The sequence below is a fragment of the Oncorhynchus gorbuscha genome, linkage group LG21, assembly GCF_021184085.1.
Source record: "Oncorhynchus gorbuscha isolate QuinsamMale2020 ecotype Even-year linkage group LG21, OgorEven_v1.0, whole genome shotgun sequence".
Classification (NCBI taxonomy): domain Eukaryota; kingdom Metazoa; phylum Chordata; class Actinopteri; order Salmoniformes; family Salmonidae; genus Oncorhynchus; species Oncorhynchus gorbuscha.
The window spans coordinates 2,673,482-2,699,409 of NC_060193.1; the positions used below are offsets into that span (position 1 = coordinate 2,673,482).

Here is a 25,928-nt window from a genome sequence, read left to right on the forward strand (position 1 = left end):
CCTCTCTTCTCCTCCTCTCCCAAGTCACACAGGGCTCATGTAATATGTCCTCAGGACGATAAAGACTGAACTAAATGCAGGATGTCAAAACTAAAACAACAAGGTCTAATATTGTATATATATATATATATATATATACAGTGCCTTGCGAAAGTATTCAGCCCCCTTGAACAATCGAGAATCTGTGGAAAGAACTGAAAACTGCTGTTCACAAATGCTCTCCATCCAACCTCACTGAGCTCGAGCTGTTTTGCAAGGAGGAATGGGAAAAAATTTCAGTCTCTCAATGTGCAAAACTGATAGAGACATACCCCAAGCGAGAATCGCAGTAAAAGGTGGCGCTACAAAGTATTAACTTAAGGGGGCTGAATAATTTTGCACGCCCCATTTTTTTCAGTTTTTGATTTGTTAAAAAAGTTTGAAATATCCAATAAATGTCGTTCCACTTCATGATTGTGTCCCACTTGTTGTTGATTCTTCACAAAAAAATACAGTTTTATATCTTTATGTTTGAAGCCTGAAATGTGGCAAAAGGTTGCAAAGTTCAAGGGGGCCGAATACTTTCGCAAGGCACTGTATATATATATATATATACTATTACTGAACATAGTAATATTGTGTGTATATATATATATATATATATATATATATATACACTATTACTGAACATAGTCAATAAGGCTGTGCACCCCTGCACTAGAGTTATATATTACAACTTCCTCTATGCTTCGCAAACATTATTGTGATTTTTATAAGGCATCCCCAAATGGCACCCTTTATAGTGCACTACTTTTAGCCAAGGCTCATAGGGCGCTGGTCCAAAGTAGTGCACTACATAGGGAATAAGGGCGCCATTTTGGGACGCACACTTTTATTACATGTATAAATGTCTGCCTTGTCCGTTGGTATATCCAAACTCTACTGGCTCTTGATTGGCTTATAGATTATGTTGTTTTTATGTATAATGACACCGTAGACTAGAATATGCTATAATATATACGAATATACTTCTTCATTCTTCTTTTGGCATCCGGTCAGAATGTTTGTTTTGTCTAAATGTTTTTTTTTTATATATATAAAAAGGCTAAACAGGGTCTGCTGTTTGGAATAAGGCTACAGTTTGTCAGCCGGCTCTCAATGTCTACAAATAATGTATCATTAAAATAATTAAATACGAATGAAATACAGTTTTGTTTAATTGCAACGTTTGTCTCACATGACGCACACTGTTTGATCGGTCTCCACGGGACATTCGTATCCTGAGGGAATGGCGTCTAAAACAATTGCAACATCTTTAGGTGTTACAGGGACCTTGTAAAGTGATAAGAATTCTTTATAACTGAGTAAAAGACCCTCTGCATTTACCAGTTGGCTCATCAATAGGATATTATTTCTGAACCAATATTCTAAAAACAGAGAGGTATTTTTATACAATATATCTCTCTTCCGCCCGTGGTCCTAACATTCTATTAGGATGACGTCGATGTCTCCACGGCGATGACGTCGATGTCTCCACGGCGATGACGTCGATGTCTCCACGGCGATGACGTCGATGTCTCCACTGTGATGACGTCGATGTCTCCACGGCGATGACGTCGATGTCTCCACGGCGATGACGTCGATGTCTCCACGGCGATGACGTCGATGTCTCCACGGCGATGACGTCGATGTCTCCACGGCGATGACGTCGATGTCTCCACGGCGATGACGTCGATGTCTCCACGGTAGCTGAACAGGGTCTCTGATGCGACTCCCAAGTCAGTTCATCCGAGGTTTTAGCTGACCGGAGTGCGTCGTCGGGCTGTTCTCATGGATACCAAAGAATCCAACCATTAATTCATACATTGTTGTGCCCCTGGAAGTTCAATATGTAACTAGATGTAGTAGGCTAATGTTAACTAGCTGTAACTAGATGTAGTAGGCTAATGTTAACTAGCTGGCCTGAGAGGAGGGAAGTTCAATATGTAACTAGATGTAGTAGGCTAATGTTAACTAGCTGTAACTAGATGTAGTAGGCTAATGTTAACTAGCTGGTCTGAGAGGAGGGTAACTAGATGTAGTAGGCTAATGTTAACTAGCTGTAACTAGATGTAGTAGGCTAATGTTAACTAGCTGGCCTGAGAGGAGATTCAATATGTAACTAGATGTAGTAGGCTAATGTTAACTAGCTGTAACTAGATGTAGTAGGCTAATGTTAACTGCTGTAACTAGACTGTAGGCTAATGTTAACTAGCTGGCCTGAGAGGAGGGAAGTTCAATATGTAACTAGATGTAGTAGGCTAATGTTAACTAGCTGTAACTAGATGTAGTAGGCTAATGTTAACTAGCTGTAACTAGATGTAGTAGGCTAATGTTAACTAGCTGTAACTAGATGTAGTAGGCTAATGTTAACTAGCTGGCCTGAGAGGAGGGGAGGTCAATATGTAACTAGATGTAGAAGGCTAATGTTAACTAGCTGTAACTAGATGTAGTAGGCTACTGTTAACTAGCTGGCCTGAGAGGAGGGAAGTTCAATATGTAACTAGATGTAGTAGGCTAATGTTAACTAGCTGTAACTAGATGTAGTAGGCTAATGTTAACTAGCTGTAACTAGATGTAGTAGGCTAATGTTAACTAGCTGGCCTGAGAGGAGGGGAGGTCAATATGTAACTAGATGTAGTAGGCTAATGTTAACTAGCTGTAACTAGATGTAGTAGGCTACTGTTAACTAGCTGGCCTGAGAGGAGGGAAGTTCAATATGTAACTAGATGTAGTAGGCTAATGTTAACTAGCTGTAACTAGATGTAGTAGGCTAATGTTAACTAGCTGGCCTGAGAGGAGGGGAGGTCAATATGTAACTAGATGTAGTAGGCTAATGTTAACTAGCTGTAACTAGATGTAGTAGGCTAATGTTAACTAGCTGGCCTGAGAGGAGGGAAGTTCAATATGTAACTAGATGTAGTATGCTAATGTTAACTAGCTGTAACTAGATGTAGTAGGCTAATGTTAACTAGCTGGCCTGAGAGGAGGGGAGATCAATATGTAACTAGATGTAGAAGGCTAATGTTAACTAGCTGTAACTAGATGTAGTAGGCTACTGTTAACTAGCTGGCCTGAGAGGAGGGAAGTTCAATATGTAACTAGATGTAGTAGGCTAATGTTAACTAGCTGTAACTAGATGTAGTAGGCTAATGTTAACTAGCTGGCCTGAGAGGAGGGAGGTCAATATGTAACTAGATGTAGTAGGCTAATGTTAACTAGCTGTAACTAGATGTAGTAGGCTAATGTTAATGTTAACTAGCTGTAACTAGATGTAGTAGGCTAATGTTAACTAGCTGGCCTGAGAGGAGGGAGGTCAATATGTAACTAGATGTAGTAGGCTAATGTTAACTAGCTGTAACTAGATGTAGTAGGCTAATGTTAACTAGCTGGCCTGAACTAGATGTAGTAGGCTAATGTTAACTAGCTGATAACTAGATGTAGTAGGCTAATGTTAACTAGCTGTAACTAGATGTAGTAACTAGCTAATGTTAACTAGCTGGCCTGAGAGGAGGGAAGTTCAATATGTAACTAGATGTAGAAGGCTAATGTTAACTAGCTGTAACTAGATGTAGTAGGCTAATGTTAACTAGCTGTAACTAGATGTAGTAGGCTAATGTTAACTAGCTGGCATGGCGTATCGTTGACCATGAAAGGAAGGTTTGCTAGCGAGCAAACATTTTATCCAGGTAGCACAACAACAAATTAAAAGCTTGTACTGAATGACAGAGTCATAGACCGTTTAGACAACATGAAAGAGGATGGCATTGGTGTTGGTCAACACGTTTTTGAGTGCGTCCTACTTGAGTGCGTATTACACACACACACACACAATCACACACACACACACACACACACAGAGGTTGCACACACACACACACACACACACACACACACACACACACACACACACACACACACACACACACACTACAGTGAGGGTGTCACACACACACACACACACACACACACACACAACACACACAGGAACTAACAGAGCTTATATTGATTGGACTAAATGGTTTCTGGTATCTTTTAGTTGTCACTGTATTAGACTAAGCAGAAGACACAGGAACTAACAGCGATTTGATGATGTTGAAAATATTGAAGATGAAATGGTGCTGGACTAGTGAAGGCAGTTCCTGTTTTCTTTGCGTCTTGCGGTACCTCTCTGCGTTTCTTAATCAATAGTTGTTTTAGTGGTCCGAAAATGTCAGAAACATGACCTTTCTTGACCTCGCTGTAGGTCTGTACCATGAAATATGTTTCGTGGACCAAATCGGACAGAGGTTGCTCTGTTGAATTTATTCTGACACTGTGTCTTCTTATTGTCTCGGCCTCAGGACTGCATATCATGGTGTCAAGACACAGGAACTAACAGGTTGAGGGTGTCAAGACACAGGAACTAACAGGTTGAGGGTGTCAAGACACAGGAACTAACAGATTGAGGGTGTCAAGACACAGGAACTAACAGAGGGTGTCAAGACACAGGAACTAACAGTGAGGGTGTCAAGACACAGGAACTAACAGGAGGGTGTCAAGACACAGGAACTAACAGGGGTGTCAAGACACAGGAACTAACAGTCAAGACACAGGAACTAACAGTTGAGGGTGTCAAGACACAGGAACTAACAGTAACAGTGAGGGTGTCAAGACACAGGAACTAACAGTGAGGGTGTCAAGACACAGGAACTAACAGGTTGAGGGTGTCAAGACACAGGAACTAACAGTGAGGGTGTCAAGACACAGGAACTAACAGGAACTTGAGGGTGTCAAGACACAGGAACTAACAGTTTGAGGGTGTCAAGACACAGGAACTAACAGGGTGTCAAGAGGAACTAACAGTGTCAAGACACAGGAACTAACAGTTGAGGGTGTCAAGACACAGGAACTAACAGGTTGAGGGTGTCAAGACACAGGAACTAACAGGTTGAGGGTGTCAAGACACAGGAACTAACAGATTCAAGACACAGGAACTAACAGGTTGAGGGGTGTCAAGACACAGGAACTAACAGCTTGAGGGTGTCAAGACACAGGAACTAACAGGAACTAACAGGTTGAGGGTGAGGGAACTGTCAAGACACAGGAACTAACAGTGAGGGAACTGTCAAGACACAGGAACTAACAGTTGAGGGTGTCAAGACACAGGAACTAACAGCTTGAGGGTGTCAAGACACAGGAACTAACAGTGAGGGTGTCAAGACACAGGAACTAACAGGTTAGAGAGCAAACAACAATCATCACGTAGATTGTAATATGGCATTTGGGGGGAGGGGCTTGGCTTCCCCAGTGATTTTACCCTACTGATGTCAAATTAAATCAATTAATTAGGTCCTAAATCTATAGATTTCACATGACTGGGAATACAGATATGCATCTGTTGGTCACAGACACCTTAAAAAAGGTAGTGTGATCAGAACACCACTCTAGTGATTAACACTATGGTCAATTTACTCTGTAATCACTAGAGTAAACTGACCAGTGTTAATCACTACAGAGTAAACTGACCATAGTGTTAATCACTACAGAGTAAACTGACCACAGTGTTAATCACTACAGAGTAAACTGACCACAGTGTTTATCACTACAGAGTAAACTGACCACAGTGTTTATCACTACAGAGTAAACTGACCAGTGTTTATCACTACAGAGTAAACTGACCATAGTGTTTATCACTACAGAGTAAACTGACCATAGTGTTTATCACTACAGAGTAAACTGACCATAGTGTTAATCACTACAGAGTAAACTGACCATAGTGTTAATCACTACAGAGTAAACTGACCATAGTGTTAATCACTACAGAGTAAATTGACCAGTGTTTATCCAGAGTAAACTGACCATAGTGTTAATCACTACAGAGTAAACTGACCACAGTGTTTATCACTAGAGTAAACTAACCATAGTGTTAATCACTAGAGTAAACTGACCATAGTGTTAATCACTACAGAGTAAACTGACCAGTGTTAATCACTACAGAGTAAACTGACCAGTGTTTAATCACTACAGAGTAAACTGACCATAGTGTTTATCACTACAGAGTAAACTGACCAGTGTTAATCACTACAGAGTAAACTGACCACAGTGTTAATCACTACAGAGTAAATTGACCAGTGTTAATCACTACAGAGTAAACTGACCACAGTGTTAATCACTACAGAGTAAATTGACCAGTGTTAATCACTACAGAGTAAACTGACCAGTGTTAATCACTACAGAGTAAACTGACCAGTGTTAATCACTACAGAGTAAACTGACCAGTGTTTATCACTACAGAGTAAACTGACCAGTGTTAATCACTACAGAGTACACAGTGATCCTGGCCGTAGAGACAGTCTTCTCTCTAGTCACTAGGCAGGAAGAAAACAGACTCCAAACCACATCCAATAAGAAATGCTCGCTTTTATTTCAATAAAAAAAAATAAAACCACAGGTTTTTATGGAACAGACAGCCCATTTCCTATACAGAGCCCTATAGGCCAGGGTCTAAAGTAGTGCACTATGTAGGGAATAGGGTGCCCTATAGGCCAGGGTCTAAAGTAGTGTACTATGTAGGGAATCGGGTGCCCTATAGGCCAGGGTCTACAGTAGTGTACTATGTAGGGAATAGGGTGCCCTATAGGCCATGGTCTACACTTGTGTACTATGTAGGGAATAGGGTGCCCTATAGGCCAGGGTCTACAGTAGTGTACTATGTAGGGAATAGGGTGCCCTATAGGCCAGGGTCTAAAGTAGTGTACTATGTAGGGAATAGGGTGCCCTATAGGCCAGGGTCTAAAGTAGTGCCATGGGGAATAGGGTGCCCTATAGGCCAGGGTCTAAAGTAGTGCACTATGTAGGGAATAGGGTGCCCTATAGGCCAGGGTCTAAAGTAGTGCACTATGTAGGGAATAGGGTGCCCTATAGGCCAGGGTCTAAAGTAGTGCACTATGTAGGGAATAGGGTGCCCTATAGGCCAGGTTCTAAAGTAGTGCACTATGTAGGGAATAGGGTGCCCTATAGGCCAGGGTCTAAAGTAGTGCACTATGTAGGGAATAGGGTGCCCTATAGGCCAGGGTCTAAAGTAGTGTACTATGTAGGGAATAGGGTGCCCTATAGGCCAGGGTCTAAAGTAGTGTACTATGTAGGGAATAGGGTGCCCTATAGGCCAGGGTCTAAAGTAGTGCATTATGTAGGGAATAGGGTGCCCTATAGGCCAGGGTCTAAAGTAGTGCACTATGTAGGGAATAGGGTGCCCTATAGGCCAGGGTCTAAAGTAGTGCACTATGTAGGGAATAGGGTGCCCTATAGGCCAGGGTCTAAAGTAGTGCACTATGTAGGGAATAGGGTGCCCTATAGGCCAGGGTCTAAAGTAGTGCACTATGTAGGGAATAGGGTGCCCTATAGGCCAGGATCTAAAGTCATGCACTATGTAGGGAATAGGGTGCCCTATAGGCCAGGGTCTAAGGTCATGCACTATGTAGGGAGTAGGGTGCCCTATAGGCCAGGGTCTAAAGTAGTGCATTATGTAGGGAGTAGGGTGCCCTATAGGTCAGGGTCTAAAGTAGTGCACTATGTAGGGAATAGGGTGCCCTATAGGCCAGGGTCTAAAGTAGTGCACTATGTAGGGAATAGGGTGCCCTATAGGCCAGGGTCTAAAGTAGTGCACTATGTAGGGAATAGGGTGCCCTATAGGCCAGGATCTAAAGTCATGCACTATGTAGGGAATAGGGTGCCCTATAGGCCAGGGTCTAAGGTCATGCACTATGTAGGGAGTAGGGTGCCCTATAGGCCAGGGTCTAAAGTAGTGCATTATGTAGGGAGTAGGGTGCCCTATAGGTCAGGGTCTAAAGTAGTGCACTATGTAGGGAATAGGGTGCCCTATAGGCCAGGGTCTAAAGTAGTGCACTATGTAGGGAATAGGGTGCCCTATAGGACAGGGTCTAAAGTAGTGCACTATGTAGGGAATAGGGTGCCCTATAGGCCAGGGTCTAAAGTCATGCACTATGTAGGGAGTAGGGTGCCCTATAGGCCAGGGTCTAAAGTCATGCACTATGTAGGGAGTAGGGTGCCCTATAGGCCAGGGTCTAAAGTAGTGCACTATGTAGGGAATAGGGTGCCATTTGGGATAAACATGGACTAGTAGTCATAGCTGACGAATAAAAACATACAGATACATCTTAATACGTCAAAAATATCAAAGTTTCACCTTCTACTATGGCCCCTATTTCCTACACATCGTGCCCTACCCTGGTCCAAGACACTGCACTATATTAGGGAATATGGGACCATTTGGGATACAACATATACTACTGTAGTGACACAACAACCAAATGATACCCTTCTTACATTTATAGTCCACTACTATTGACCAGGGTCCATTGGGGTTAAAGTAGTGCACTATAAAAAGGGAACAAGTGTTCCATTTGGGACATAACCTGAATATAAAGATGAATATAAACGCACTGGAAAGGACCTTTTCTCATTTGGGCAAAAGTCCATCCTCCACCCTCTCTCCTCCGTGACCCCAGAAACCAATAGGTAGTCAAGGAGATGGCAATTCGTTAGCAGGCGAACGGAAGACCGTCCCTCCCCTCCTCGACAGCCACCTCTCATGGAGGACAGTCACGTGTGTCCTACCTTCGTCCTTCACAGAAGAGTTTTGAAATCAACCCCCCACCCTTTGAATCAGCTTTTGTTTTGTCACAGGAGAAAAACATGCCTCAGTTTAAAAACAATATACTACTTATAGTTTTATCTAGAACATGTACTTCACAACTAGCATAATTTGTTCTGTTCACTTTACATGTTTTAATTGGGATGCAAATCATTTGCCTGATGACATGCGAGTGGACCAGGAGTCTCATTTCATACACGCGCATTTTCGTCCCATGTTCCCTCTCCTCGACGCCTCTTGATTACCCTTTGACCTTTTACAAAAAGAGGCGAGAGGACGTAGGAGTTGAGCAAATCCAATTAAGAAAAGATTCCACGATTGTCCTGGCTGGCCAGGCAGTGCTAGGCGATCACAGATGATGTCTCGGTCCTGATTGAGGCCAGGCAGTGCTAGCCGATCACAGATGATGTCTCGGTCCTGATTGAGGCCAGGCAGAGCTAGCCGATCACAGACGATGTCTCGGTCCCGATTGAGTCCAGGCAGGGCTAGCCGATCACAGATGTCTCGGCCCCGATTGAGGCCAGATAATCCCGCAGTCCTGATTGTCCAGCTTGGTCATGGTAAATTAAAATGACCCATGTGACATTGTTACATACAAGGATATACCATGAAATATCAGATAATTCACTAACTTTTCATGGTAGTTTTTATAACGTGGTCCCGTAAAAAAGACCGGTAGCCTTTACTGTGTAGCTTGTTGTTATGTTGGCCAATCAAAGAGGCTCAATGTGACGCAAGTGGAGTGAGTTCACTAATGCAAGATGGAATAACATATGGGAACTCAAAGTTAGCAAAAATGGGGTTGGAAGTAACCAATAGGTAGGCTGATGTTTTCTCATCTGAATGGGGTTGGGAGTAACCAATAGGAAGGCTGATGTTTTCTCATCTGAATGGGGTTGGGAGTAACCAATAGGAAGGCTGATGTTTTCTCATCTGAATGGGGTTGGGAGTAACCAATAGGAAGGCTGATGTTTTCTCATCTGAATGGGGTTGGGGAGAAATTGCAGCATGTGGCCTCATTTAGCCTAGCTATCCATAGCTGATTCTCTGGGCTACTCCAGTCAAGACAGATATTGTAATATGGGATGATGAATAACGTTGTGTTGTGTTTTTTTTCTCTCTCAGCAGATTTAAAAAAATTAAAAAAGAAGTTACAAAAATAACATTTGAACATGTGGCGTCGAGAGGCTGTGTGTGTGTGTGTGTGTGTTAAGACACGGAGGATATGGCGTTATGGGGAGAGCCCATCTGTGTGAGGACTTTGTCCAGCCACTGTAGAGGGCCGTGCAGGTGCACTTCTATCCAGCAGGGGGTGCTGGTCACGTCCTGGCGGTGGTACTCTGCACCCCAACCCTGGGGGAGGAAGAGGAACACACACACAATTAGATGGTACACTGCACAACACAACTGAAAACTTGCAGGATTGAGCATTCAGAGACTAGAGAATGGGATGAGCTCGTAGACCACCTGTTAACCCCTAACCCTTCAAATCTAATTGTATTTGTCACGTGCCGAAAACAATGGGTAGAGACTTAACCGTGAAATGCTTATGAGCCCTTGCCAACGATGAAAAGTTGAATAATATAAAATACACAAGAATAGAGCTATATACAGGAAGTACCAGATCAATGTGGAGCTATATACAGGATGTACCATATCAATGTGGAACGACAGTTGAAGTAGGAAGTTTACATACACCTTTAGCCAAATACATTTAAACTCAGTTATTCACAATCACTGACATTTAATCCTAGTAAAAAATTCCCTGTTTTAGTTCAGTTAGGATCACCCCTTTATTTAAGAATGTGAAATGTCAGAATAATAGTAGAGAGAATGATTTATTTCAGCTTTTATTTCTTTCATCACATTGGGTCAGAAGTTTACGTACACTCAATTAGTATTTGGTAGCATTGCCTTTAAATTGTTTAACTTGGGTCAAACATTTCGGTTAACTTTGAGATGGCCACTCCAATACCTTGACTTTGTTGTCCTTAAGCCATTTTGCCACATCTTTGGAAGTATGCTTGGGGTCGTTGTCCATTTGGAAGACCCATTTGAAAGTGTGCTTGGGGCCATTGTCCATCTGGAAGACCCATTTGGAAGTGTGCTTGGGGTCATTGTCCATCTGGAAGACCCATTTGGAAGTGTGCTTGGGGCCATTGTCCATCTGGAAGACCCATTTGGAAGTGTGCTTGGGGCCATTGTCCATCTGGAAGACCCATTTGGAAGTGTGCTTGGGGCCATTGTCCATCTGGAAGACCCATTTGGAAGTCTGCTTGGGGTCATTGTCCATCTGGAAGACCCATTTGGAAGTGTGCTTGGGGCCATTGTCCATCTGGAAGACCCATTTGGAAGTCTGCTTGGGGTCATTGTCCATTTGGAGACCCATTTGGAAGTCTGCTTGGGGTCATTGTCCATTTGGAGACCCATTTGGAAGTGTGCTTGGGGTCGTTGTCCATTTGGAGACCCATTTGGAAGTCTGTTTGAGGTCATTGTCCATTTGGAGACCCATTTGGAAGTGTGCTTGGGGTCATTGTCCATTTGGAAGACCCATTTGGAAGTGTGCTTGGGGTCATTGTCCATTTGGAGACCCATTTGGAAGTCTGCTTGAGGTCATTGTCCATTTGGAGACCCATTTGGAAGTGTGCTTGGGGTCATTGTCCATTTGGAGACCCATTTGGAAGTATGCTTGGGGTCATTGTCCATTTGGAGACCCATTTGGAAGTATGCTTGAGGTCATTGTCCATTTGGAAGACCCATTTGCGACCAAGCTTTAACTTCCTGACTGATGTGTTGAGATGTTTCTTCAATATATCCACATAATTTTCCTGCCACATGATGCCGTCTATTTTGTGAAGGGCACCAGTCCCTCCTGCAGCAAAGCACCCCCACAACATGATGCTGCCACCCCCATGCTTCGCGGTTGGGATGGTGTTCCAAAGAGTGCGATCATTGTCCCCATGTGCAGTTGCAAACCGTAGTCTGGCTTTTTTATGGCGGTTTTGGAGCAGTGGCTTCTTCCTTGCTGAGCAGCCTTCCAGGTTATGTCGATATAGGACTCGTTTCACTGTGGATATAGATACTTTTGTACCTTTTTCCTCTTTTCCTCCAGCATCTTCTCAAGGTCCTTTGCTGTTGTTCTGGGATTGATTTGCACTTTTCGCATCTCCTTCCTGAGTGGTACGACCAGCTGCATGGTCCCATGGTGTAGATACTTGCGTACTATTGTTTGTACAGATGAACATGGTACCTTCAGGCATTTGGAAATTGCTCCCAAGGATGAACCAGACTTGTGGAGGTCTACAATTTTCTTTCTGAGGACTTGGCTGATTTCTTTTGATTTTCCCATGATGTCAAGCAAAGAGGCACTGAGTTTGAAGGTAGGCCTTGAAATACATCCACAGGTAAACCTCCAATTGACTCAAATGATGTCAATTAGCCTATCAGAAGCTTCTAAAGCCATGACATCATTTTCTGGAATTTTTCAAGCTGTTTAAAGGCACAGTCAACTTAGTGTTTGTACACTTCTGACCCACTGGAATTGTGATACAGTGAATTATAAATTAAATAATCTGTCTGTAAACAGTTGTTGGAAACATGACTTGTGTCATGCACAAAGTAGATGTCCTAACCAACTTGCCAAAACTATAGTTTGTTAACTAGAAATTTGTGGAGTGGTTGAAAAACAAATTGACCCCTCCCCCGACCCCATGTTGACCTTGACGAAGCTCATGCGTACGGTACACATTGCCCACCTGTAACCCTTAGCCCCTCCTCTGACCCCCCTTAGCCCCTCCCCTGACCCCATGTTTACCTTGACGAAGCTCATGCGTATGGTACACATTGCCCACCTGTAACCCTTAGCCCCTCCCCTGACCCCCCTTAGCCCCTCCCCTGACCCCATGTTTACCTTGACGAAGCTCATGCGTATGGTACACATTGCCCACCTGTAACCCTTAGCCCCTCCCCTGACCCCCCTTAGCCCCTCCCCTGACCCCATATTTACCTTGACGAAGCTCATGCGTATGGTACACATCTTGGTGAGCTCGTAAACAGCCTCAAAGCCGTGGTTCACTGACTGGGCCAGTAGCTGGGCAAATTCCTGGTGAAGAAGATAGAAACGAGTCTTCTGCCTTATACTATATAAAGTGTATGTACAGAACCAGTCTAAAGTTAGGACACACCAACTCATTCAAGGGTTTTCTTCATTTTTTACTTTGTTCTACATTGTAGAATAATAGTGAAGACATCAAAACTATGAAATAACACACATGGAATCATGTAGTAACCAAAAACTATTTTAGATTCTTAAAAGTAGCCACCCTTCGCCTTGATGACAGCTTTGCACACTCTTGGCATTCTCTCAACCAGCTTCATGAGGTAGTCAAAAGAAAAGAAAATATTTTATTTGTTTTACACTTTTTTTTGGTTACTACGATTCCATATGTTTTATTTCGTAGTTGTGATGTCTTCACTATTATTCTACAATGTAGAAAATAGTAAAACAATTAAGAAAAACCTTTGGAACCCCGGAACCTCTGGAACCCCGGAACCTCTGGAATCCCTGGAATGTTCTAAAACTATTGACCAGTGGGGTTTATAATTATATTATATTCTCCTCTGAAAGACACAGAGGTAGAAATGGAACCTTCCGGTCATTGTGTGTGTGTGTGTGTGTCCTGTCTAAGTACCTGGTTGTTAAAGATCTTCAGACTGCAGCCACTCGGGATCTTACACACCGTGGTGGGGTGGAAACCGTGGTGATAGTTACAGTTACGACTCTGAACGAAGATACTGGTGTCACTCAGACACTCTGCATACACCTCACCTCCTACGTAGTAGAGATGGACACCTGGGGAGAGGAGGGTGGTTAGGACTCTGAACGAAGATACTGGTGTCACTCAGACACTCTGCATACACCTCACCTCCTACGTAGTAGAGGTGGACACCTGAGGAGAGGATTCTTTTTTAAAATTTAAATGCATAAATGTCTCCTATGACCGAAAACAGCCTTTGGACATCAGAAGACCAACAATCACGAACTTCGATTTTGATGAAAATGTCTACTTCAATGAGACGGCAGCTCTGAGCGTTACTCCGGACCAGGGCCTGATCCGCGGGACTCCAAAGAGGAAGTGGCTGTGAAAGAGGTGAGCTGGCACCCTGACGAGACTACAAATAGACTGCCATTTTCTATTAGCGAACAAACTGTATGAGCTCTATTAGAGAGACTATCCTGTCAATCACTGGAGAATAAACTGGATGAGCTCTATTAGAGAGACTATCCTGTCAATCACTGGAGAATAAACTGGATGAGCTCTATTAGAGAGACTATCCTGTCAATCACTGGAGAATAAACTGGATGAGCTCTATTAGAGAGACTATCCTGTCAATCACTGGAGAATAAACTGGATGAGCTCTATTAGAGAGACTATCCTGTCAATCACTGGAGAATAAACTGGATGAGCTCTATTAGAGAGACTATCCTGTCAATCACTGGAGAATAAACTGTATGAGCTCTGTTAGAGAGACTATCCTGTCAATCACTGGAGAATAAACTGGATGAGCTCTATTAGAGAGACTATCCTGGCAATCACTGGAGAATAAACTGGATGAGCTCTGTTAGAGAGACTATCCTGTCAATCACTGGAGAATAAACTGGATGAGCTCTGTTAGAGAGACTATTACTATCAACGGGACCTGAAGAACTGTAATATAATAAACTCAGCAAAAATAAATATTTGTAAATATTTGTATGAACGTAACAAGATTCAACAACTGAGACAAACTGAACAAGTTCCACAGACATGCGACTAACAGTAATGGAATAATGTGTCCCTGAACAAAGGGGGGTCGAAATCAAAAGTAACAGTCAGTATCTGGTGTGGCCACCAGCTGCATTAAGTACTGCAGTGCATCTCCTCCTCATGGACTGCAGCAGATTTGCCAGTTCTTGCTGTGAGATGTTACCCCACTCTTCCACCAAGGCACCTGCATGTTCCCAGACATTTCTGGGGGGGAACAGCCCTAGCAGTCACCCTCCGATCCAACAGGTCCAAGACATGCTCAATGGGATTGAGATCCGGGCTCTTCTCTGGCCGTGGCAGAACACTGACATTCCTGTCTTAAAGGAAATCACACACAGAACGAGCAGTTTGGCTGGTGGCATTATCATGCTGGAGGGTCATGTCAGGATGAGCCTGCAGGAAGGTTTCCACATGAGGGAGGAGGATGTCTTCCCTGTTGAGATTGCCTGCAATGACAACAAGCTCAGTCCGATAATGCTGTGACACACCGCCCCAGACCATGACGGACCCTCCACCTCCAAATCGATCCCGCTCTAGAGTGAGTACAGGCCTCGGTGTAACACTCATTCCTTCGAAGATAAACGCAAATCCGACCATCACCCCTGATGAGACAAAACCACGACTCGGTAGTGAAGAGCACTTCTTGCCAGTCCTGTCTGGTCCAGTGTCAGCGTGGCGGTGGTAGTGTGACGGTTTGGGGTCAGCGTGGCGGTGGTAGTGTGACGGTTTGGGGTCAGCATGGTGGTGGTGGTAGTGTGATGGTTTGGGGTCAGCATGGTGGTGGTAGTGTGATGGTTTGGGGTCCAGCATGGTGGTGGTAGTGTGACGGTTTGGGGTCAGCATGGTGGTGGTAGTGTGACGGTTTGGGGTCAGCATGGTGGTGGTAGTGTGACGGTTTGGGGTCTGCATGGTGGTGGTAGTGTGATGGTTTGGGGTCAGCATGGTGGTGGTGGTAGTGTGATGGTTTGGGGTCAGCATGGTGGTGGTAGTGTGATGGTTTGGGGTCCAGCATGGTGGTGGTAGTGTGACGGTTTGGGGTCAGCATGGTGGTGGTAGTGTGACGGTTTGGGGTCAGCATGGTGGTGGTAGTGTGACGGTTTGGGGTCTGCATGGTGGTGGTAGTGTGACGGTTTGGGGTCTGCATGGTGGTGGTAGTGTGATGGTTTGGGGTCCAGAATGGTGGTGGTTGTGTGATGGTTTGAGGTCAGCATGGTGGTGGTAGTGTGATGGTTTGAGGTCAGCATGGTGGTGGTTGTGTGATGGTTTGAGGTCAGCATGGTGGTGGTTGTGTGATGGTTTGGGGTCAGCATGGTGGTGGTAGTGTGATGGTTTGGGGTCTGCATGGTGGTGGTAGTGTGATGGTTTGGGGACAGCATGGTGGTGGTAGTGTGATGGTTTGGGGTCAGCATGGTGGTGGTAGTGGGATGGTTTGGGGTCAGCATGGTGGTGGTTGTGTGATGGTTTGGGGTCAGCATGGTGGTGGTGGTGTGATGGTTTGGGGATGCTTTGCTGCCTCAGGACCTGGACGACTTGCCTTAATAGAAGCCTTAGTCAAAGTCCAGACCCAATTGAGATGTGGCAGAGCTTGTTTGTCAAACTTCCTCCACAGCGACGTGAGAGACTGGTCCACAACTCCAGGAAGTGTTTGGTTGGTCCACAACTCCAGGAAGTGTTTGGTTGGTCCACAACTCCAGGAAGTGTTTGGTTGGTCCACAACTCCAGGAAGTGTTTGGTTGGTCCACAACTCCAGGAAGTGTTTGGTTGGTCCACAACTCCAGGAAGTGTTTGGTTGGTCCACAACTCCAGGAAGTGTTTGGTTGGTCCACAACTCCAGGAAGTGTTTGGTTGGTCCACAACTCCAGGAAGTGTTTGGTTGGTCCACAACTCCAGGAAGTGTTTGGTTGGTCCACAACTCCAGGAAGTGTTTGGTTGGTCCACAACTCCAGGAAGTGTTTGGTTGGTCCACAACTCCAGGAAGTGTTTGGTTGGTCCACAACTCCAGGAAGTGTTTGGTTGGTCCACAACTCCAGGAAGTGTTTGGTTGGTCCACAACTCCAGGAAGTGTTTGGTTGGTCCACAACTCCAGGAAGTGTTTGGTTGGTCCACAACTCCAGGAAGTGTTTGGTTGGTCCACAACTCCAGGAAGTGTTTGGTTGGTCCACAACTCCAGGAAGTGTTTGGTTGGTCCACAACTCCAGGAAGTGTTTGGTTGGTCCACAACTCCAGGAAGTGTTTGGTTGGTCCACAACTCCAGGAAGTGTTTGGTTGGTCCACAACTCCAGGAAGTGTTTGGTTGGTCCACAACTCCAGGAAGTGTTTGGTTGGTCCACAACTCCAGGAAGTGTTTGGTTGGTCCACAACTCCAGGAAGTGTTTGGTTGGTCCACAACTCCAGGAAGTGTTTGGTTGGTCCACAACTACAGGAAGTGTTTGGTTGGAGTCATTGCTGCTACAGTAAACTCCTCCACAGTGACGCGAGAGACTGATCCACAACTACAGGAAGTGTTTGGTTGGTCCATAACTACAGGAAGTGGTTGGTTGGAGTCATTGCAGCTAAAGGAGAACCAGAGATTCAGTATAAAGGGGGAAATAACTTTTTCACACAGGGGAATTTGGTTTTGCATAACTTTGTTCATTAAATAAAGTATCCATTTTCTTTTTGTTATTTGTAAAGTCAAGTTCCCTTGATCTAATATTAGGTTTTGGTTGAAGATCTGATAACATTTTGTATCAAAATAAGGCTCTAAGAGCTGTGAGTCAAGACGTGTTAGAAAGCTATTACAGCTGTGAGTCTTTCTGGGTAAGGCTCTAAGAGCTGTGAGTCTTTCTGGGTAAGGCTCTAAGAGCTGTGAGTCTTATCTGGGTAAGTCTAACAGCTGTGAGTCTTATCTGGGTAAGGCTCTAAGAGCTGTGAGTCTTTCTGGGTAAGTCTAACAGCTGTGAGTCTTTCTGGGTAAGTCTAACAGCTGTGAGTCTTTCTGGGTCAGTATCTAAGACCTTTGTACACCTGGATTGTACAATATTTGCCCATGATTATTTTTAAAAACTCTGTCAAATTGGTTGTTGATCGTTGCTAGACAACCATTTTCAAATCTTGCCATAGATTTTCAAGCAGATTTATGTCAAAGCTGTAACTCGGCTACTCAGGAACATTCACAGTCTTCTTGGTTTGCAACTACCGTGTAGATTTGGCCTTGTGTTTTAGGTTAATATCCTGCTGAAAGGTGATTTCATCTCCCAGTGTCTGTTGGAAAGCAGACTGAACCAGGTTCTCCTCTAGGATTTAGCCCGGAGGGAAATAACAAAATGGAGCCCTGACCTCAAACCCATCGAACACCTTTAGGATGAATTGGGACGCCGACTGCGAGCCAGGCCTAATCGCCCCCAACGTCAGTGCCCGACCTCACTAAGGCTCTTGTGGTTGAATGGAAGCATGTCCCCCCCCCGCAGCAACGTTCCAGGGTCTTCCCTGTTGCCATAGCCACAGTCTCACCAATATTTCTAAAGCTAAACTCTCGAGTCTCACCTTTGCCGATGTGCCTGCGTGTGTTCTCTATGGTCGAGTTGCGGTTGACGTTAGACAGCAGGCCGAGGCAGAAGCGGTTGCGGTTATTGGACGGGTCGGTGAAGCCGTCGACCAGAACACTGGAGTCTGACGCCAGGTACGCCTCACCCACGCGGTTATTCAGCTCATAGTACACTATAGAACACCAGTGTTTCGGTTCCTCGTAGGCTACTGGCTGAACATCTAGAGAGAGAGAGAGACAGAGAGAGACAGAGATGAGGTTATTCAGAGACATCTAGAGAGAGAGGAGGAAGGAGAGAAGAGAAGAGGTTATTCAGAGACATCTAGAGAGAGAGAGACAGAGAGAGACAGAGATGAGGTTATTCAGAGACATCTAGAGAGAGAGAGGAGGAAGGAGAGAAGAGAAGAGGTTATTCAGAGACATCTAGAGAGAGAGAGACAGAGAGAGACAGAGATGAGGTTATTCAGAGACATCTAGAGAGAGAGGAGGAAGGAGAGAAGAGAAGAGGTTATTCAGAGACATCTAGAGAGAGAGAGGAGGAAGGAGAGAAGAGGTTATTCAGAGACATCTAGAGAGAGAGAGGAGGAAGGAGAGAAGAGATGAGGTTATTCAGAGACATCTAGAGAGAGAGAGGAGGAAGGAGAGAAGAGGTTATTCAGAGACATCTAGAGAGAGAGAGGAGGAAGGAGAGAAGAGGTTATTCAGAGACATCTAGAGAGAGAGGAGGAAGGAGAGAAGAGAAGAGGTTATTCAGAGACATCTAGAGAGAGAGGAGGAAGGAGAGAAGAGAAGAGGTTATTCAGAGACATCTAGAGAGAGAGAGGAGGAGGAAGGAGAGAAGAGAAGAGGTTATTCAGAGACATCTAGAGAGAGAGAGGAGGAAGGAGAGAAGAGGTTATTCAGAGACATCTAGAGAGAGAGAGGAGGAAGGAGAGAAGAGGTTATTCAGAGACATCTAGAGAGAGAGAGGAGGAAGGAGAGAAGAGGTTATTCAGAGACATCTAGAGAGAGAGGAGGAAGGAGAGAAGAGAAGAGGTTATTCAGAGACATCTAGAGAGAGAGGAGGAAGGAGAGAAGAGAAGAGGTTATTCAGAGACATCTAGAGAGAGAGGAGGAAGGAGAGAAGAGAAGAGGTTATTCAGAGACATCTAGAGAGAGAGGAGGAGGAAGGAGAGAAGAGGTTATTCAGAGACATCTAGAGAGAGAGAGGAGGAAGGAGAGAAGAGAAGAGGTTATTCAGAGACATCTAGAGAGAGAGAGGAGGAAGGAGAGAAGAGAAGAGGTTATTCAGAGACATCTAGAGAGAGAGGAGGAAGGAGAGAAGAGAAGAGGTTATTCAGAGACATCTAGAGAGAGAGGAGGAAGGAGAGAAGAGAAGAGGTTATTCAGAGACATCTAGAGAGAGAGGAGGAAGGAGAGAAGAGAAGAGGTTATTCAGAGACATCTAGAGAGAGAGGAGGAGGAAGGAGAGAAGAGGTTATTCAGAGACATCTAGAGAGAGAGAGGAGGAAGGAGAGAAGAGAAGAGGTTATTCAGAGACATCTAGAGAGAGAGAGGAGGAAGGAGAGAAGAGATGAGGTTATTCATGTCTATGGGCATACTGCGTTTCTGTGGTTACCTGGCCTGTTGTGGGTATCCAGGCCGGTTGGCATGGCGAGGAGGTTGGTTTCCATTGGCTGGGAGCAGTCCTGAATGAGATAATCATCTGGAGGCATGTAGGCTGGGGGCGGGGTGTCAGCTGTGTTACAACACACCATTTATTAGCCAACACAACAACCTACGGCATAGAAAACTACTTGAACACAGCAGTATAGAGTAAGACGCTCCAGGTAAGCTGCAGAGAGGAGAGGAGAGAGGGGGAGGAAAGAGAGGAGAGAGCGGGAGGAAAGAGAAGGAGAGAGGGGGAGGAAAGAGAAGGAAAGAGCAGGAGGAAAGAGAAGAGAGAGCAGGAGGAAAGAGAAGAGAGAGCAGGAGGAAAGAGAAGAGAGAGCAGGAGGAAAGAAGAGAGAGCAGGAGGAAAGAGAAGAGAGAGCAGGAGGAAAGAGAAGGAAAGAGCAGGAGGAAAGAGAAGAGAGAGCAGGAGGAAAGAGAAGAGAGAGGGGGAGGAAAGAGAGGAGAGAGGGGGAGGAAAGAGAGGAGAGAGGGGGAGGAAAGAGAGGAGAGAGGGGGAGGAAAGAGAGGAGAGGGGAGGGGGAGGAAAGAGAGGAGAGAGGGGGAGGAAAGAGAGGAGAGAGGGGGAGGAAAGAGAGGAGAGAGGGGGAGGAAAGAGAGGAGAGAGGGGGAGGAAAGAGAGGGCTCCAGAGGTGAGCCGGCTCGGGACCAGTCTTACCCGGGACATGGAAGGGGCTGTCTGGGTCAGAGCTAAGTGGGGAGTGGGGGAACGCGGAGATACTGCTGGACCCACTGCCGGGCGAACTGGGGAAGCTGTTGCCAGGGGAACAAGGGAACGCCAACCCTCCGTTGCCGCCCCCGCCTGGAGGGAAGGATTCTGGGAAAGTGGCGTTGTGGGGCATGAGAGGCTCGTTCTGGTCGATGGCGCCATGGTAACGGGGCTGCATCCCCGGCCTCGCTGTGAGGTCGCTGTTCCTAGGGACCAGGACAGGGGGCAGCACTGAGGAGGGAGGAGAGGGGAGGGAGAGGGGGAGGAGGAGGGTGTCAGTCCCTTATCAATAAAGGCAAGCTGGCTCTATTTCCATACAGCTAAAACCTTGTAGAGGTCAATTTCAGATAGTGTACTTGTTATTATAAACTGGGCTGTTCGAGCCCTGAATGCTGATTGGCTGAAAGCGGTGGTATATCAGACCGTATACCACGGGGTATGACAAAAACATTTATTTTTACTGCTCTAATTATGTTGGTAAATAATTTATAATAGCAATAAGGCACCTCGTGGGTTTGTGGTATGTGGCCAATATTGTGGTATGTGGCTAAGGGTTGTATCCAGGCACTCTGAGTTGCATCGTGGGTAAGAACAGCCCTTTGCCGTGGTATATTGTATATACACAAAAGTATGTGGACACCGCTTCAAATTAGTGGCTTTGGCTACTAACATGCAATCTCCATAGACAAACATTGGCAGTAGAATGGCCTTACTGAAGAGCTCAGTGACTTTCAACGTGGCACTGTCTGAGGATGCCACCTTTCCAACAAATCAGTTTGTCAAATTTCTACCCTGCTAGAGCTGACCCCGGTCAACTGTAAGTGCTGTTATCGTGAAGTGGAAACGTCCAGGAGCAACAACGGCTCTGCCACGAAGTGGTAGACCACACAAGCTCACAGACCGCAGAGTGCTGGAGCGTATAAATATCATCTGTCCTCGGTTGTAACCCTCACTACTGAGTTCCAAACTGCCTCTGGAAGCAACGTCAGAAAAATAACTGTTCGTCGGGAACTTCATGAAATGGGTTTCCATGGCCGAGCAGCCGCACACAAGCCTAAGATCACCATGCGCAGTGCCAAGCGTTGGCTGGAGTGATGTAAAGCTCACCGGCATTGGACTCTGGAGCAGTTCTCTGGAGTGATCGTTCACACTTCACCATCTGGCAGTCCGGCGGACTAATATGGGTTTGGGGGATGCCAGGAGAACGCTACCTGCCCCAAATGCATAGTGGCAACTGTAAAGTTTGGTGGAGGAGGAAACTTTATAGTTGGCACTTTTCATTGGGGCAGGTAGCGTTCTCCTGGCATCCGCCGGGTCCCTTTCCTGTTTCAGCATGACAATGCCCCCGCGCACAAGGAGAGGTCCACACATTTTTCAATTTAGTGGTCATTTACCCCCTCCTGCCTCACACCACCACACCCCCTCCTGCCTCACACCACCACACCCCCTCCTGCCTCACACCACCACACCCCCTCCTGCCTCACACCACCACACCCCCTCCTGCCTCACACCACCACACCCCTCCTGCCATATACCACCACACCCCTCCTGCCCCATACCACCACACCCCCTCCTGCCATATACCACCACACCCCTCCTGCCATATACCACCACACCCCCTCCTGCCATATACCACCACACCCCCTCCTGCCCCATACCACCACACCCCTCCTGCCATATACCACCACACCCCCTCCTGCCATATACCACCACACCCCCTCCTGCCATATACCACCACACCCCCTCCGGCCCTTATACCACCACACCCCCTCCGGCCCCATACCACCACACCCCCTCCTGCCTCACACCACCACACCCCTCCTGCCATATACCACCACACCCCCTCCTGCCCCATACCACCACACCCCCTCCGGCCATGTCCAATTTCTTGTAATGGTAGGGGACAGTATAACCACACTAGGGGGTCAGTGTAACCTCACTAGGGGGTCAGTGTATACTCACTAGGGGGTCAGTGTATACTCACTAGGGGGTCAGTGTATACTCACTAGGGGGTCAGTGTATACTCACTAGGGGGTCAGTGTATACTCACTAGGGGGTCAGTGTAACCTCACTAGGGGGTCAGTGTATACTCACTAGGGGGTCAGTGTATACTCACTAGGGGGTCAGTGTATACTCACTAGGACTGTCCACTCTCTTATAGTGGTAGGGGTTGATACAGACATCTTTGTGTTTGGCCGTGAAAGGGAATTGGCAGCACTCCAAGGCCTTGAGTTCGTGATGAGACTGTAGGTCGGGCCACCTCCACACTCTGCAGTAGATGACGTGGGGGAGACCTTTACGATGGGATACCTGGAGACGACCGTCCAACGACCGAGGGATGGTCACACACTTACCTGGTGAGGGAGGGGAGAGGATTTAGAGAGACACACACACACACACACACACACACACACACACACACACACACACACACACACACACACACACACACACACACACACACACACACACACACACACACACACACACACACACACACACACTCTCTCTCTCTTACACATTCCCCCCACTAGACCACTCACTGGGCTGTCCGGGACAGCTGAGAGCCTTCTCCAGCTCCTCCATCGTTCCCTTCCTCTTCTTCAGTTTCTTCACTAGGGCATCCACTGCCTTCTCCGCCCACTTCTCCTCCTCATCCCCCTGTTTCCATCCCAGCAGCCTCTTCACCGCCGGGCTGGTGAAGGAGAATAGCGACGTCACGTTCATCTTGATGATGACGTAGGGAAGGACGGGGTCCTCTGGGAGAAATATCCTCAAATACAGTACAGTCACACACGGGTACTCAGTACCTCCCTCTCAGTCACATACAGATGCACACTAAGTAGTGTGGAGAGGATCACACTCTGTGTTGTTGTGCACTAGCTAGCCTCTGGCCTGTAGAGTGTTACTGCACGGAGGGATCTAGGTTGGCCAGTTGTGTTGGGCAGTCGTAGGACCAGATCAGGCTGTCAAGCCTTACAGCACACCTGAGAGAGAGAGACAGACAGTACACCTGAGAACAAGAGACAGACAGTACGACAGGCAGCACACCTGAGACAGAGAGACCGCGCACCAGAGAGAGAGAGAGAGAGAGAGAGAGACAGGCAGTACGACAGGCAGCACACCTGAGACAGAGAAACAGTACAACTGATTGAGAGACAGACAGCACACCTGAGAAAGACAGACAGTACAACGGAGAGACAGGCAGCGCACCAGAGAGAGAGAGACCGCGCACCAGAGAGAGAGAGACAGGCAGCGCACCAGAGAGAGAGCGAGAGACAGGCAGCGCACCAGAGAGAGAGAGAGAGAGAGACAGCGCACCAGAGAGAGACAGACAGCGCACAAGAGAGAGAGACAGACAGCGCACCAAGAGAGAGACAGACAGCGCACCAAAGAGAGAGAGACAGACAGCGCACCAAAGAGAGAGAGACAGACAGCGCACCAAAGAGAGAGAGACAGACAGCGCACCAAAGAGAGAGAGACAGACAGCGCACCAGAGAGAGAGACAGACAGCGCATCAAGAGAGAGAGAGACAGACAGCGCACCAAAGAGAGAGAGAGAGAGAGAGACAGACAGCGCACCAAAGAGAGAGAGAGAGAGACAGACAGCGCACCAAAGAGAGAGAGAGACAGACAGACAGCACACCAAAGAGAGAGGAGAGAGACAGACAGCGCACCAAAGAGAGAGGAGAGAGACAGACAGCGCACCAAAGAGAGAGGAGAGAGACAGGCAGCGCACCAGAGAGCGAGAGAGAGACAGGCAGCACACCAGAGAGAGAGACAGGCAGCACACCAGAGAGAGAGAGACAGGCAGCACACCAGAGAGAGAGAGACAGGCAGCACACCAGAGAGAGAGAGAGAGAGAGACAGGCAGCGCACCAGAGAGAGAGAGAGAGACAGGCAGCACACCTGAGAGAGAGACAGGCAGCGCACCAGAGAGAGAGAGACAGGCAGCACACCTGAGAGAGAGAGAGACAGGCAGCACACTTGAGAGAGAGAGAGACAGGCAGCACACCTGAGAGAGAGAGAGACAGGCAGCACACCTGAGAGAGAGAGAGACAGGCAGCACACCTGAGAGAGAGAGACAGGCAGCACACCAGAGAGAGAGACAGACAGACAATTCGGTCAGAATTGGACAGAGAACACAGCAGTTGAACTCTCAAACTAACCCGCCCTAGATCTGAAAGAATCGGCTAGCTGTAAACTATTCTTCTCATTTCCCTGTCTGGCCTGCCTGATGCTCCATCCTACACCACTACCGCATAAGATACAACACATTTCCCTGCTTTCTATCTGCAGGATAGACGGCTGAAGAAAAAAAATCAATGTGTCCAGGCACGGACGGCCATGGCGCGGTGTAATTGGGGAGATGGAGATGTGGAGAGAGAGTGTTATGTTGCAACAGCAACCCTGCCTTTGCCTTCCCCCCTTGGGACACTGTCCTATCCCGCCTTGTGGAGAACGAAGCTACATTGTTTATGACCGACCAGGAGACAGGCCTGTAGCTTGCCCGGTCCGAGAGCACTTTCAACCGACCTGGGCTTCAGACAGAGACGCCCTGTCAGTCACTCCAGTGGTGGTCAATGTGATTCAATGAAATGTATTTTGATACGATCATTGCCACAAGGATAAATCATAACGACAACAACAAAAATCCGTTTCTAACTACATCCGACTGTTATTTCTACAGGGAGAGAAAACGGGGTCTTAAAAATAACGTTCATCGTTTAACCGATTCTAAACGGATAAACTATTAACTTTGTTTTAAAAACGGTTTATGATCAGATAGGTCTACATGCTTTGGGGATAGTCTTGTCTGGATGAGAACGAAAATAGAGCGAAAAGTTGGACGACTCTGGAATCGTAAAATAAACTCTTACTCTAGTTTGAGCCTCGAACAAACGATTTAAACAAACAATTTCTTCGGAAAAACATAGGACTGTTGTTTATTTTGTATTTAAATTATAGGAAGCATTTACATTACCGTGTTTTAAAACAGACGTTATTTTTGTTTTTAAAGCGCTCCAGAACAACACCGGACTCCTCGCCTCCCGCTTGCCGGACTCTAGCGTCACATTATAGGGCAGAACCACTGGCAAAACGCCCTCCCTGGGACCGCACCGCGTAGGAGGAGGGGCAAAATCAAATTAGAAACCACGACATATACATTACATATAAGGTTATATTATTGGGTTATCGTATAAGGTTTTCCATTCTCTCTGACATCTAAAAAAAAATATATATATTTGTATAATCTCTAAATAACAACATATAAGAATAATATTATAAAAAAATATGTTTAAAAAAATAAATATATATATAACCAAAGGATAGTTTCCACTGATCTCCTCTGGTAACAACTCCTATTGAGAATGTGTTAAATGGAGAAAGATTAAAAAAAATATATATATATATATATATGATTAATTAAGTAGTTTGCTAGTGTTGAGAGATAATTCACCATCAAATCACAAACAACCTTACAAATAAAATATTTATTTGATGTTTCTAGACCTTTTAATTTTTAATTTCTAATTGTATT

At 46.1% G+C, this 25,928-nt stretch overlaps 1 protein-coding gene across 2 annotated transcripts; it reads right to left on the reverse strand.

The window, feature by feature from the left end:
• Window positions 1-7,273: 7,273 nt before the first annotated feature.
• LOC124008435 (mothers against decapentaplegic homolog 1-like) lies at window positions 7,274-25,526 on the reverse strand. 2 transcript variants are annotated; one of them, XM_046319709.1, is made up of 9 exons: window positions 25,371-25,526; window positions 22,931-23,374; window positions 22,526-22,741; window positions 20,337-20,618; window positions 19,626-19,727; window positions 18,007-18,228; window positions 13,366-13,526; window positions 12,681-12,776; window positions 7,274-10,027 (listed from the first exon to the last, which is right to left on the reverse strand). In XM_046319709.1, exons 2-9 carry the CDS (start codon window positions 23,112-23,114, stop codon window positions 9,884-9,886), a joined length of 1,407 nt encoding a protein of 468 aa, XP_046175665.1. In that variant the 5' UTR covers window positions 23,115-23,374; window positions 25,371-25,526; the 3' UTR covers window positions 7,274-9,883. The 2 variants fall into 2 exon arrangements, with proteins under 2 accessions (XP_046175665.1, XP_046175664.1); XM_046319708.1 differs by having other exon boundaries at window positions 19,626-19,745.
• Window positions 25,527-25,928: the final 402 nt, after the last annotated feature.

What these genes read in the sequence shown, in the direction of transcription:
- LOC124008435 (XM_046319708.1), bottom strand. Translation starts at nt 23,114, where the DNA reads ATGAACGTGACGTCGCTATTCTCCTTCACCAGCCCGGCGGTGAAGAGG. An exon ending in TAAGAGAGTGGACAGTCCTA is followed by an intron (nt 20,619 to 22,525) that starts GTGAGTATACAC and finishes CTCCCTCCTCAG; the next exon opens with TGCTGCCCCCTGTCCTGGTC. An exon ending in TACGCATGAGCTTCGTCAAG is followed by an intron (nt 10,028 to 12,680) that starts GTAAATATGGGG and finishes TTCCTCCCCCAG; the next exon opens with GGTTGGGGTGCAGAGTACCA.